Here is a 14,558-nt window from a genome sequence, read left to right as displayed (position 1 = left end):
TTATTCAAATTCAGGTCTTCTAGGAGATAATTAGCCACAGCATCTCACCCCCTTATACTCCATGCAGTATATAGGCTCACCATCCATCCCTTAACAAGAAACCAGTTCTGGCCTTCATGTCACTTTACTGAAGACCTTTCATGAAAGGTAAGGAAAAGTGCTGGTTACAGGGGCAGTTGTGCATTAGCTATCAGTGCCTGTGCTTTCCCCTCTCCTTGTTCATGCCTCTGAGCTTCCTGGTGGCACATACCCCCTGGGAATGCAGAAAGATGGGGGAGGGGAGGCATTTATAGGAACATGGGGCTTCTGCTTAATACTGTAAAAGTATCAGCTGACAAAAGGCCAAGAGTAAGGAAATACCTGACAGGGTAGTGCTAGGTGACACCTACCACCCTAGTGAGCTGTGACAAGATTCCAACGTGGTGGTGGTGTAGGGAGCCCATCATGGCTTCGTGGCTCAAAGCCCTGGACTGTCTGTCTGTGACTGTCTCCCTTTGGGAGTGGTAGAGTAATCTCATCCCACCCCTCCTCTCAGAGCTCCTGGAAGTACAGAAAAATGGCTAAATCAGTAAAGCAGCCCAGGACCAGTCATCTTTTATTAGGTGTTAATTAGAGTATGAAAGGATTCAGAAGTGCTGGGCAAAGGTGGTCAGGAATGCAGAGTGAGCCCTTCACACTGGGCCCTCTTCAGTGGTACTTGCGTCGCCGCTCATGTTCTGAAGTTGGAAAAGCAAAAAGGTACAGTTCTTAAAAGGTACAGTGAAAGCACAAGATGACAGAGCAGCAGGCTAAAATCACATAAAGCCATCCTGAGAATTCCTTTCAGGAAATGACTCAAAACCTGCCTGCCAACATTTCGGGAATCGGCAAACCTAGGGTAGTGAAGGTATCTCAGGTGTTCATCTGCTACTTGGCCAGCCTCTTCCTTCCCAGAAGGAGCACCCACCAGACAGCCCCCAAGAACTCATTCATCCTTTAGTCCTTCAAAGCCAGTCACCCCCGATGTCACAGACTGGCAGGGGGCTGGATGCTGTCAGAAACAGCCCATGAAACCCAGTCAGTGGCTGCCAGTGACACTTCCCACCATCTCCCACCAGACAGCTCTTGGGTCTCAGAACCAAGAACAGCTACGCTTTTCCAGAGTACTGCACACACAACGGATTGTACTATTCAACCTACTTCTCTCTGCATTGGCTGCTAGGAAGATGAAGCCAAAATTTTCATCAACCTTGCACAGAGCCTGCAGTATATTACAGTATGCTTCCTAAGTATCACCTTTACCCCAGCTTCATCTTATTTTTCCTGTCTTTATTATCTCTGCTACAATTTTCTCAATGTCTACATACTATATTCTGACAAGTTCCTCCAGTTCTTCAGCTGTCAGTAGACTGATGGACTTCTAAATCAGAGTGAACCACTGCCACCCTCATGAGAAACCCCACTGAAGGCAAGACAATCCAAGAGACACTCACTGAGTTCCTTGTAAGAACGGCAGTAGTTGAAAAGCACATAAGCTGCCAGCACCATAGAAACCCCAGCGATGCTCCCTTTCTTCACATTGACATACTTGTTGTAATACCGGTAATAACCTGCGAACAGGAGAGGAGGTCACTGCCCTGTTTTGCTGTGAATGCTTTACACAGTGCCAAATAGAGTCTGGCTGAAATTCAGGGACCTAGTCCTACTCTGGCTCTCTAAGCCACTCACCCTACATTTGCCAGTTGATAAAGGGAAAACTACAAATGCCCCACAGAGTCTTGAGCCTCCCGTGAGCCCAGGACAAGCTCCAGCTTGATTCTGCCCCTACCCTTTGGCCTTGAGCTCAGACTTGGCTCAGCACATTACCTCACTGTCACCTCCGGCCCTGGGGATCCCCTTACTCTAATTCTGATCAAAAATCCAACCCCAATAAGGGCCACTTGGTTGTGGCCAGTTGGTTCAGCCTGGCCCTTGGAGGAGGAAGGCTTCATGCATCTATCTCTTTACTAGGTGCCCCCACCAGTGAAGGAACAAACAGTATTTGCTCTCTTGGTGCTCAGGGCCAGTAGATTGAAATGAACACAGAAGGCCATAGTTTATAATAGAGATGCCATAAAGGAGCACTACATCGAGCTGTGAGCATGAACAGGCCATATTCACCTCCACTGAGGAGTCAGGGAATATTATAATTAAGTGTGGAGAAAAGGCAGAGTATTCTAATCTGAGGACAAAGCTGAAGAAAAGCTTTGCAGGAGAAAACAGGCACAGAAAAGGCAAACACAGGGTGACTAGAATTAGAAAAATGATGGGAGCCCCTGAGGAGGCTGGAGACCTCGCAGACCATGAAATGATCTGGGTCTTTATTCCTAGAATGATGACATGGGTGCCACAGGACTGATCTGACTAGCCGTACACTTTAAAATGCACAGACCTGAAAGACCATTTCAAATGTTCATCGTGGAAGTTTTGCCTGGCAGGGAGATGAGCATTATATTATATAGACTGATGTCCACTATGCTTCAAACTCATTTTCCTCCTAAAGAAGTCTTATGTTGTAAAAATGCTCATAGACATTTCTTTAAGATGAAGGCAGTGGTACTGATTCCAAGCAATAGAAAACATTTCCTTGGCTGATATATCTCAGAGCCAGCCTTTGACAAGAACAATCAAACAAGGAAATCCAAGGGCTAACAATCTCACCCTGTCCTCTATATAACTTACTGGTCTGAGACAAGGCCTTTACTACCCAAATTCATTCAGGGCAAAAACTAACCTAAAGACTCAGAGACTTGCTATTGTTTACACAAGTCTATAAGGCTCTGACCTCTTTGAAACGCTCCAGCAATGCCTTTAGGGGTAAAATCCCGCATCAGTATCCAGCTTGACAGCTCCCCTAATTTGACATCCATGAGTTTCTTCTCCCTCAATGGTACTGAAAAGGAAAAGCAAAAATTCACACACTGAAAAATATCCCAAAAATACAAATAGCATCCTTTTATGTTCCTTATTTCAACCATTCAATAAAGGGACATTTGGTAACAACACTACATAGAGGCTGCACATAAGTAGTAATATGAATAAATATCCCACACCAAAATCACTATTTTAAGCCAGAATCTATATAATTGCAGAATTGCTACAGTGAAGGTGTATTAATAAACAGGATTTTGAATAACATTGCTTCATAGGGTATAACTATGTAAAAAACCTACATGAGGAAGAATGTAATAGAGGACAGAACAGAAAGAGTACTGCAAAACTACTATTTATATATATTAGCTCATTTAATCTTCAAAGCACGTAGTTGATACCTTTACTTTTTATAAGGTGGGAGGGCTGACTCACAGAAGTTGGACAACTTGGCCAAGGTCACAGAGCATGCAAGCAGTGAAGTCAGGACCCAACCTCAGGTCTGGTCCTCATATTCCTAAAGCTAATCTGATTTCTACTTCAAGCATCCTATCTGGCACTACAGATGTCAAATACAGTAAACAACTCCGAATGACCCAATGCATCCCAGATGATATTTTAGAGTTGGAAAAGGACAGGAAGGACTCCTGGTTGAGGCCATACTGTACTCATCTGTGGGCTTAAGAGTAAAACAGGAAGGAGACCAGGGAAGGCCTGGAAGGAGGCAAACCCGTAAGTGTCCAGATACTCATAAGGAGGGAACAGACTCCCTTCCCCTGTGCTCTGCGCAAAGGTCGACTTTAAAAAGCTGCTTAGCAGGTGTCCTCTTCAGAGTAAGGAGTTAAAGACTACTATCCCTTCTTAAAGATGACCAACCACAGGAGGAGCCAAACTAAATAAGGTTTCTTCTCCATTTTGGGAATCCAAGGAAAGACTAAGGCTTGCTTCTTAAGGACCAGCCTCAAGAGTCCACTGAGGGGAATCCCACAGGTTTCCTGAAATCTCTCAACCCTTAACAAGGGCAAGAGCTGTCAGGCTATAAAGAGAACTACAAAGCTTCACAGCAGCTTCTAATCTGCTACAGGTCATCTGGAGAACCAGACGCTTGGCCTTCGTGGACCAGATTGAGTGCTTGTCAAAAGGCCATAAGTGACAGATGGAGGCATAAGCCTGACTTGCATACATGGCTTTAGGGTTACAGTATAGGCTGCCTGTCCCAAACAAACTGCCCCAACCTTCCATATAGATTCTTCCAACAAATATGGAGCACCTATGATATGCTATGCAGCGCACCAAGCACTGTGGACATAGCACTGACTGCAGATGAGAGCCTTGCTCTCAGGAGCCAACATTCTATCAGGAAAGACAACATTCTATCAGGAAAGACAACCATCTCATATCCATTCATCTATGCAGGCTCACCACACTTCGGCCAAACCCCTTTCTGTTTCTCTTACGTCACCTGAGGGCCTTTGCAGTGCCCATGCTTCTCAGAAGGCTATCTCAAAGGACATGTCTTCTCCTAAAAGGCCTCCTTCCCTCCCTGCTTTATCTTAAGTGCTAGCACTTCTTTTCTATATAATTTCTGAACTCATTTTCTCATCTGTAAAATGGTTTAGTCCAAGTACTGAATGGGAATCCACAGAAAAACTTTTGAGACAGTGCTCAGAACTGTAAATAGTTGTTATTGAAATTTCATTAAGGTCTACATGAAACATTTATAAAAAAAAAAAAAAGGTAGAAAAAAATGGCATATAAACTAAACTTTAGTACATTTTAACCACATAGGACTTTAGGGATTAATGTCACCTTTCAGTTCTTTTACAAACAGAAAACTGTAATTAGTTCGGTAATATTTTTGAAATGTGAGATAGTCTCCAATGAATTTTAGGACATGTTCCAAATCTCTGTTGGAAAGTTTAGTGTCAATGTACTCAACAGCAAACAATGTCATCCAAAAATGACCTACACCTTTCTCTGTAACCTTGCCTATGCTATTTTTAGAAAAGTTTAACAAGTATACACCTTACATCTCAGGTTTGTCTTCATTTGGATTGGTAGGCTTTTAGTCCAAGGATTACTATACCACACTTCTTTTTGAATAATAACATAGTCCATTCCTTTGCTGCTCTCAAAGCATCTTGCATGCAGTGAGGTATACAAACATGTCATTCTAAAACCAGCTCAGGCTTTGTAGTGGAGAGTGGATGATGAAGGTATAGATGGAACTAGAATGGCAGAATTTTGCTGTTGACAATAGGTAATGAGTACAAAGCACTCATTACATTATTCTGTTTCCTTTTTATTTGAAATTTTCCGTAATAAAAAGTTTAAAACTGCTTTTAAAAATAGAACTATGTTTGGGTAAATGTGCAAAAAACCCACAAACCCAGTATTTTAAATCAAATTATTTTTGACTGGTATAAGGCTGGTGACTCAAAAACAAAAAATCATGCCACTTCTGAGCCAGCTTCTGAAGCTATTTTTTTTTCACATTCACACAAACTATGAAAACACATTCTGCATTCTCATGACCACATTCAGGGGCTGGCATGGTGCCCTGGCACATCACAAGAGAAAAAAAGCCAACAATTTAAAATTTATTTTCTACATATTTAGATCTCTGTACTATGAAGACAAGATGGTTTCCTTAACCAAAACTAAGAAATTTACAAGCACAGAAAAAAATCACATTAGCCTTAAAGAAATCAAGTATAGCACCTTCACAAAACTCCAAGGGGTAATCAAATTCATTAAAGATACATCTACACTCATTCCAAGAATTTCCCTTTTAGTGGAAGACAAAGGCCTCAGTTCTTGGCAGCAATACCAGAACCCTCCAATACTCCTCTGCAGCACTGAACACCCCTCAACAGTCACCAGTACAGAATGATGATAATAGAATAGATTCTAGGGTCAAGTATTCTGGATTTTGTGCCTCTTTGTAGCTGTGTGCCTTTGGGCAAGTTACTGCCTTCTCTGTGCCTCAGTTTCCTCCTTTGTAAAATAAGAGTAAGAATTAAACCCACATTGGTACTTGGCTCTAAGTACTGTGTAAATGGGAATTATTATTATTACTTGTCTTTCTGCCTGACTATGAGCTATCTGAAGGTGGAAGTATCCATACACACAGTTCCTAGCCATGACAGACTTTCAGTTAAGACAATGGAAGGACCACAGGTATGGCTTAATTTTATGACTTCAAGAAGCATCTACTTATATGAAGAGGCATGGAAATGCCAAGTGTCTTCTGGGTGCTAAATCCAACCTAAGGGTTGGCAGAGAGTAAAGAGTTTAGGTTTTGCAGGTCACACATGGTCTCTTTAACAGTCTTTTTTTTTTTAAACAAATTTTTTAAAACATAAAAACGATCCTCAGTTCACAGGCCATACAAAAACAGGCCGCAGGAAATCCAGCTTATTGACAATAGTTTGCCAAGCCCTGATTTCATCTACTATTAATTCATATTGCCATCAATTCACTTGCTAATGAACTAGGGGTTTTATACTCTGGCAACAGACACCAACTAAAAGATCATCAGTACTTGAGACTTGGACTCCAATTCCTTCACCTAGGGTGATGCTGAATGGGCCAGATGTGACACAACCATGCCCAAAGGTCAGAGTGAAAGCTGAGATGACCAGCACTCACCCTTGGGCCACACAGCGTTCCAAATACCTTACATGTACTAAGTCATTAAATCCTTTGTCCATAGTGCTCTTCACAACCCTTTGCTTAAATAAGATGCCAAGTCTACTGTTTCCTTTTCACATGCTGTCTTGTTTAAACAACACAACCACCTGTTTTTCATGCCTGTTTTTTACAGATAGGAAAAATAGCATCATTCTCATCTTTTCTGATCCCCTCTTTATTGCTCCAAGCTGAGATTAAGAATACAGAAACTGGCGTAAGACACGCGTATGTCAATCAAAACTCTGTTTCTATCATGCAGAGTGTGATCTCCAGCAGGCCATACATCTCTGACCATTTTCCTCATCTTTAAAAAAGAAACAACACTCCCAATACTGACTTCCTGACAAAGCTAATGTGAGAATCTAGGACTAATACATAGTTTCCGTACTTGAAAAAAAAATAAATAAGTGTGCGCACACTCAGACGTGTAAGGATTTACACACACATCACCAAAAGCCCGCTGGTCGTAAGATCATCCTTGTGCTTCAAGTTCAGTTTACCACGAGGTCCCAAACTCCTAGGTGTGAATTCCAGCTCAGCCTTCTCACTAGTTGTGACCTTGAATAAGTCACTTCACCTTTTAAAGCCTTCTCAGCGCATTGTCAACATATACGCGTCGAACCTTTCATGATGTCAGGTACTGTCCTAGGCATTAGCGTCTCTTGGAGCTTAATTTGAGCTTCAGCTTTGGGAAGGATAGAATTAGAGCGTACGGTTCAAGTGCAAAGCGCTTGGGTCGCGGCCGGGACTAGAGCAGCTAGCTTATTTCTTAGCAGGGAGGAGGGAGTCCCGAGGCAGCGCATTCCCAAGCCCGAAGGCGCATTGCCCGGCAGTCCTCACCCTCCCCACCACAGCCTAGCGACGATACCCAGAGCAGAGAAGGGTCGGACGGCGCAGGACCCGGGGCAAAGGGTCCGGTGAGACTCAGGTAAGGTCGCGATGAAGGGCCTTGAGCGAAAGGCAGGCGGCTCCGTAGCTCCCTAGCCTCCCAATGCGTCTCTGAGCCCAGATCCTGGACCGCGGGTCCTGCTTCCAACCTGGCGGCCCTAAACGGGTCCGGGTACTCACCAACTGACGCCATCTTGGAGTCCGGGGTGTCCGCTCTGTCGAGCCGCGCGAGGACTGCTGGGGTAGGGAGCACGCGCGCCGGAGTCGCAGGGAGCAGCAGAGACTCACGGGAAGCAGGTCGCACTGGTTCTCAGCTGGGGCTGCAAGTGCGCCATGGAGTGAAGGGCGAAGTGTCTAAGGGCAAAACTCTGGGACTCCGCAATTGGGGAAGGGAGAAGGGGAGTAGGACTCAGCCTAGGCTCCTCATTCTAGGAGGGAGGAGCCTGGAAGGGACCAAAAAAAAAAAAAAAGGGAAGTGAGGGTAAAAGAGCATCCTGGTTTTCTTACTGTGTCACTTTAAATTTGTTGTAAAAAATGACAGGGGCATATTGAGATCCTTTCTCCCAACTGTGCTGGATGAAAGGTAATCTCCGACCCTCAAGGAATTCCCCAATCACCAGGAAAAGCTGTGTCAGGGCTTAGGATCCAAATAGGTTTGATTCAAGAGAATCTATGTGTGTCCCAGCTCTGTGCTAGGCTCTTAAGTACAGAGATATGCAAGACCCGAGGGGCTCACAGTGTGCTGGCTGGAAGATTACTGCTTGGCTATCACTCATGGGAACATAACATTCTAACAATAAGCTTTCTGCTTCTGTACCCCTGCTTGCACACCCGACCTGTGGGTTGACAGGTAGTGAATAGGAGAAAAATAGACCTTTGTGTTTAAGACAGAATGAGGAATGGGATTTAGGGCTTAAAAACCCCGTACCTCTACATTTCGGGGCTGCTTAATTTGGGGTCTGCGTACCCCTGGCAGACCCAGCTGGCTGAATAAAGAGTGTGTTTCCTATAACTCACTGAGTTCTGGTCCAGGTGTCTTTCAGGGGCTGGCGGCTACAACATTTGGAGGCCCTAGCAACATCTCAGGGAGTGGCCCTGGGATCTAAGACCAGACCGGCCTCCGAAGCAGTTGCTGTCCCTGTTGCGGATTCAAAGGGGTGGCCAACCTGAGACGTTCCATGGCCCTTGAATGCCATGACGGGGTCAGTACAATCATCAAGAAAGCAACCTTTAGGACACACTCTTTGTTCCTGGTCCCAATGGGAATCTCCAAGGCCTCAACGTCTGGATAAAAGGTACCTTTCTGTTGCTTTTCTGTTGACTAGTCACCGGGGTCCATGGAGAGACTGGACGCAGTCATATCTCCCGGACCATGGCCAGGCCGCGGGACGCCACCTCCTGTGCCCTGTTTTCAGGTTTTGTCTATTGTCTTTGGTCTTGTCTAGGTTGTAGGTGGTGGACTTCTCTGGTCCACCTACATCCCAGTAATTGTTCTTGTCTGAGTGTCTGTTTTGTGTTTTCCGCGCAAGCGATGCGGGGAAGCCCGAGTTCACAAAAGACACCCTTGGGTTGTCTCCTGTGACATTTCAAAGAAGAGTTTGTAGAAGGAGCTGACTATGGCATAAAGTTTTCTCCAGGCAGACTAAGAACATTGTGTGAAGTTGAGTGGCTGTCTTTTGATGTAAACTGGTCTCTGGAGGGTTCTTTTGACAGAGGTTTAGTGAAGAATGTTTGGAAGATTGTCACGGGAGACCCGGAATATCCCGATCAGTTTCCCTACATCAATCAATGGTTAAACCTTGTTCAGACACCCTCTCCTTGGCTCCGCCGGTGTGCCCTTTCTCTAGGAGCATGAGTCTTAGTTGTGGGCACCCTGAAACATACAGCAACTGAATCTTCTAGACAGCTCAGTCCCTCAGTCCTCCAATCTCCACCGGAAGACAGTGACTTTCCCCCACCCTATCATCCAAGACAACAGAGGCCAAATAGCACTGCCTCACCTCCTCAGACACGGGCAGGTAACCCCTATGGGCCTCTTGCTCCGGCTCTGGGCAGGGCACCAGCCAATACCACCACCCTGGCCATCCTCTCCTTGCGAGAAGTACCACCCCAGGGACATCACACAGACAGGCCCTTTATGGTTTACCTGCCTTTCTCAATTAGTGACCTGTACAACTGGAAGGCACAGAATCTGCCTTTCTCTGAGAAACCCCAGGCATAAAGCTGTTGGCAATCATCCCAGGTGAGGCAGTGTCTTTCAGACTCACTGCCTCACCTGGGATGATTGCCAACAGCTTTTAATTACCTCTTGACCTCCGAAGAACGCGGACGCATTTGGACTGAAACACAAAAGATAGCTGCGGGAGGAAGGAGAGTTGAGGAAGCGGGGGAACAGATTGAGGATGAATTTCCCTCCACCCGCCCAGACTGGGGACACAATTCTCAGGCAGGGAGAAAGGCATTAGATCGGTACCACCAGATTCTAATTGGGGGAATTAGGATGGCTGCTCGTCAGCCAACTAACCTTTCTAAGGTAACTGAAGTTATACAGGGACCTCAGGAATCCCCTGGAGCATTTCTTGAACAAGGCGTATCGGGTATACACCCCCATTGATTCTGAGGCCCAGCAGGCAATTAATATAGCCTTTGCTACTCAGGCAGCCCCTGATATCCGGCGTAAATTGCAAAAAATTAGAAGGTTTTGCAGGGATGAACCTGTCCCAACTTGTTGAGATAGCCCAGAAAGTGTTCAACAACAAGAAGGCACCGGATGACCCCAAACGTATAGCTAAAATCCAAAGCTACTGTCATCAACCCAGCCATTCTGTTGCCAGACCCAGACCCCGAGACCCCCGTTTATGACTGCATAGATTTCACTGATGCTGTGTGTTCCTTGCGGTCAGACCTCAAAGACTCCCCTCTGCCTGAGGCTAATGAAGTTCTAGTCACAGATGGGAGCAGCTTCATGCAGGAAAGGAAGAAGGTATGCTGGGGCAGTGGTCATCACAAGCTCTTCCCCATAGTACTTCTGCTCAAAAGGCCAAACTCATTGCCCTCACTGAGGCACTAAGAGGAGGAAAGAATAAGGCAGTCACAATATACACTGACAACCGATATGCCTTTGCCACTGCACATGTACACAGAGCCATCTACAAGGAAAGAGGGCTTCTGACTTCAGCTGGGAAGGACATCAAGAACAAGGGGGAGATCTTAGCCTTACTTGAAGCTATATAGATGCCTAAGGCTCTTTGTAAAGGGCATCAAAAAGAGAATAGTCTCAAGACTGAAGGAAACTGTTGAGCCGATGCAGAGGCAAGAACAGGGGCCACAAGGCCAGTGGGGCCCCCACCACATCTACTGACTGTTGTCCCTTACCCAGAACTGCCTCCATCTCTGACCTATATGGCAGAAGAGAACATATATTTTCAAGATAAGGGAGCCACTAGGAACCAAGAGGGATGGTGGACGACCCCAGATGGAAAAATCAGGCTCTCACGGGCCCTTGGAAGGACTCTCCACCAACTACACCAGACCACACACTAGGGCAAACTAAGATGCTCCAAGCTTTAGACTCCTACTTTCACTTGTTAGAAGGGAGAAGAACTACAGAGGAGATTGCCTCACGATGCCCGGCTTGTGCCCAAGTTAATCCAAAGAAGGGGAAGATAGAAGAACCTAGGCATAGGGAAAGAGAAACTTATCTGGGGGACCACTGGGAAGTAGATTTCACTCAGGTAACCCCGACTCTGGGGGGCTACAAATATTTACTTCTTTTTATAGATAACTTTTCAGAATGGGTAGAGGCCTTCCCTACCAGGAAAGAGACTGCCTTAGTAGTTACTAAGAAACTACTAGAAGAAATTCTCCCTCGATTTGGTCTCCCCAGAACTTTAGGGTCAGATGACGGGCCAGCCTTCGTAGCAAAGGTATCATAACAATTGGCTAGCTACCTAAATTTGCGATGGAAACTCCACTGCGCCTACCGGCCCTAGAGTTCGGGCCAAGTAGAACGAATGAATCGGACCATAAAAGAGACATTAGTCAAGTTAGGATTAGAAACTGGTGGGACCTGGGTAGAACTTCTCCCCTGTGCTCTTCTCTGAGCCAGGTGTACTCCATATATTAATGGATTCAACCCATTTGAAATTTTCTTTGGAAAACCCTCACCTTTAGTACCTACAATAGAAGATGAGAAAAAGGCAGAACTACGTAACCTTGTCTTACTTAAGTCTTTACAGGCCCTTCAAAGTGTACAGAAGGAGATTTAGTCCTGGCTTCATGCTGCCCACTCAGCCCTGAGGGATGGACTTCCCCATCAGTTTCAGCCTGGGGACTCTGTGTAGATCCGGAAGTTCACTTCCAAAGGACTAGAACTCAAATGGAAAAGACGCTTTACTGTCTACCTGACGACGCCCACTGCAGTTAAAGTAGTCAGCATCCCATCATGGATTCATCACTCCCACGTGAAGGCAGCACGAGAGTGGACAGCTCAGGAGGACAGGCCCTTAAGACTAAGACTCAAGCATACATAAGTATAACTCCTTGTTTTTCCTTTTTTTCCTCTTTAGCCCAGGCATTCGACCAGCCACAACCAAAACCAGAAGGAGCATTAATAACTTTGCTAACGACAAAGGTCTTAAATAAGACCGCCCCAGACATAGGACAAGATTGCGGGTCGTGCCTAAACCCAAAACCCCCTTACTATGTCGGGGTAGGAACTCCCTTAAACTTAACTGAGCTCAGCAGGCTAGAACTTCAAGTCAATTCACTAGCAGAATTAGTCCTCCAAAATAGAAGAGGTTTAGATTTATTATTCTTAGAACAAAATGGATTATGTATGGCTCTAGGTGAAACCTGTTGCTTCTATGCTAATAACTCTGGAGTAATTAGAGAGAGCTTAATGACTAGTACAGAGAAATTTAGATGCCAGGGAAAAACAAAGACTAGAATCAGATAACTGGTTTCATAGGATGTTCAATTGGTCACCATGGCTAACAACCCTTCTATCTGCTATAGCTGGATCTTTAATCCTCCTCCTCCTCTTGTTAACTTTTGGCCCATGTTTCCTCAATTTCTTGTTTGCATATATAAAGAAGAGAATTAATTCTATTAAACTTTTAGTATTACAGAATAGAGGCTATGAGCAAATTCCGCATGAAGAATCAAGATTTGATTTTCTGCTAAGGCCAGTGGGGAATGTGCTGGCTGGAAAATTACTGCTTGGCTATTGCCCATGGGAACATAGGCTATCGCCCATGGGAACATAGGCTATCACCCATGGGAACATAGGCTATCACCCATGGGAACATAACATTCTAACAATAAGCTTTCTGCTTCTATACCCCCACTTGCACACCTGACCTGTGGGTTGACAGGTAGTGAATAGGAGAAAAATAGACCTTTGTGTTTAAGACAGAATGAGGAATGGGATTTAGGGCTTAAAAACCCCGTACCTCTACATTTCGGGGCTGCTTAATTTGGGGTCTGCGTACCCCTGGCAGACCCAGCTGGCTGAATAAAGAGTGTGTTTCCTATAACTTACTGATTTCTGGTGGCCCATGTGTCTTTCGGGGGCTGGCAGCTACAACAACAGCTCCAGCCCTTCTTTTTGCCAGTTCGTTTTCAGACACAATGATGCCTGACCATCATCTTGATTTTTGTGGAAAGGCTACTTTAGCCATTTCTGGTTAAGCAATTCTGACTCTGGGGAAACACTTCGATTCCTTGAATCTCAGTTTCCTTCTATGTAAAATAGAGATATAATGCTTACCTAGCATTCTTGTTGTAGGAATTAAATGGAATTTGTGAAAATAAAGGATTAAGAACTCAGTGGATGGTAGGAATTGGGCCAATGAACTGATAGCTTTATCAGGAAAGTGACTTGAGGGAATTATCAGCCATTTGTTCATTCACCAAACACACAGTTCTTTGTATGGGCACTAGGGACATAGAAATCAGTAAGACATGGTCATTGAGCTCCAGGATCTCTGGCATTGTGCAGGAGACAAATGTGTAGACAAGTATGAGCATAGCAATAGATGTGTGCACAGCAGGGGTCCATGGACTCCTTAGTGAGAGGAAGGTCTGGGAGGACTTCAGAGAAGAGGAGCTTATCTGGGTTGGCTTTTGAAAAAATGAGGAGGTGGTCGCTAAGTGAAAAAAATGTCCAAGGGCACACCAGGCACCAGGAACTGCAAAGGCATAGAGAGATAGAGCTCCATGAGTCAGAATGGTAGTAGTTGAAGAGTTAGTGTTTAATAGGCACAGAGTTTCTGTTGGGGATGATAAAAACATTCTGGAAATGGATAGTGGTGATGATTACACAACAATGTGAATGTACTTAATGTTACTGAATTGTACACCCCAAATGGTTAAAATGGTAAATTATATGTTATGTAAATTTTACTGCAATAAAAAAAAGAAAAAGTATAAAAGGTGATGGGAATGAGTCTGGCGAGGCAAGCAGGGGTCAGAACACAAACTGCTGTGAAGAATGGAGCTTAGTCTAAGGGCAATGGAAAGCCATTGAGGATTTAAGGAAGAAAGTGATAATATCAGATTTACATACTTGAACAATAACCCAGGATGCTGGGTAGAAAATGAATAGGGAGAAGAGTAATACTGGACGATACAGGCCAGCTATGCAGGAGTCACAGTTCTGTAGGATGCTCATGTCGACAAGTATTGAGTGCTATTCTGTGCCAGGTACTGTTCCAGGCACTGAAGATCCTGGGAAAACAAAGCAAATAAAAATCCCTGCCATTGTGAAGCATTCATTCCTAAGGAGAGAGGGACAGTAAATAAACAAGTGAAATCTGTAGTCAAGATGGTATAGGTTTGGCTACAGTAGAAAAACACGTCCAAATCCCAAGTACTTTTTTACCGACCCTACATGCCCATTACAGGTAGTCAAGGGACTCTACTTGTACTCATTCAGGGATTCAGGCTGATCAGAAGCCGCCATCTCAAACAGTTAATGCAGTTTAGAGATTCATCCTGCCTGTCAACATTCTGGCCTGGAGGTGCACAGGTACCTCTGAGCACATTCATTGGCCAGAATTGGTCACATGGCTTCATCCCAGAGCACC

At 44.8% G+C, this 14,558-nt stretch overlaps 1 protein-coding gene across 1 annotated transcript; it reads right to left on the bottom strand.

Moving 5' to 3' along the window:
• Positions 1-569: 569 nt before the first annotated feature.
• ATP5MF (ATP synthase membrane subunit f) lies at positions 570-7,831 on the bottom strand. The gene is made up of 4 exons (XM_011385606.2): positions 7,651-7,831; positions 2,804-2,911; positions 1,473-1,589; positions 570-716 (listed from the first exon to the last, which is right to left on the bottom strand). The coding sequence occupies exons 1-4, from the start codon at positions 7,661-7,663 to the stop codon at positions 688-690; spliced, it is 267 nt and encodes an 88-aa protein (XP_011383908.1). The 5' UTR covers positions 7,664-7,831; the 3' UTR covers positions 570-687.
• Between the last annotated feature and the right edge of the window lie 6,727 nt (positions 7,832-14,558).

Source organism: Pteropus vampyrus, unplaced genomic scaffold (assembly GCF_000151845.1).
Source record: "Pteropus vampyrus isolate Shadow unplaced genomic scaffold, Pvam_2.0 Scaffold739, whole genome shotgun sequence".
In the NCBI taxonomy this organism is placed as follows: Eukaryota; Metazoa; Chordata; class Mammalia; order Chiroptera; family Pteropodidae; genus Pteropus; species Pteropus vampyrus.
The sequence above is the reverse complement of the archived record's forward strand: the minus strand, read 5'-3'. Positions and strand labels throughout refer to the sequence as shown.

Coding starts and splice junctions, on each gene's coding strand:
- ATP5MF (XM_011385606.2), bottom strand. Junction 1,590..2,803: donor TGCTGGAGCGTTTCAAAGAG/GTCAGAGCCTTA, acceptor TCCTGTTCGCAG/GTTATTACCGGTATTACAAC. Junction 717..1,472: donor CCGTTCTTACAAGGAACTCA/GTGAGTGTCTCT, acceptor TTCCAACTTCAG/AACATGAGCGGCGACGCAAG.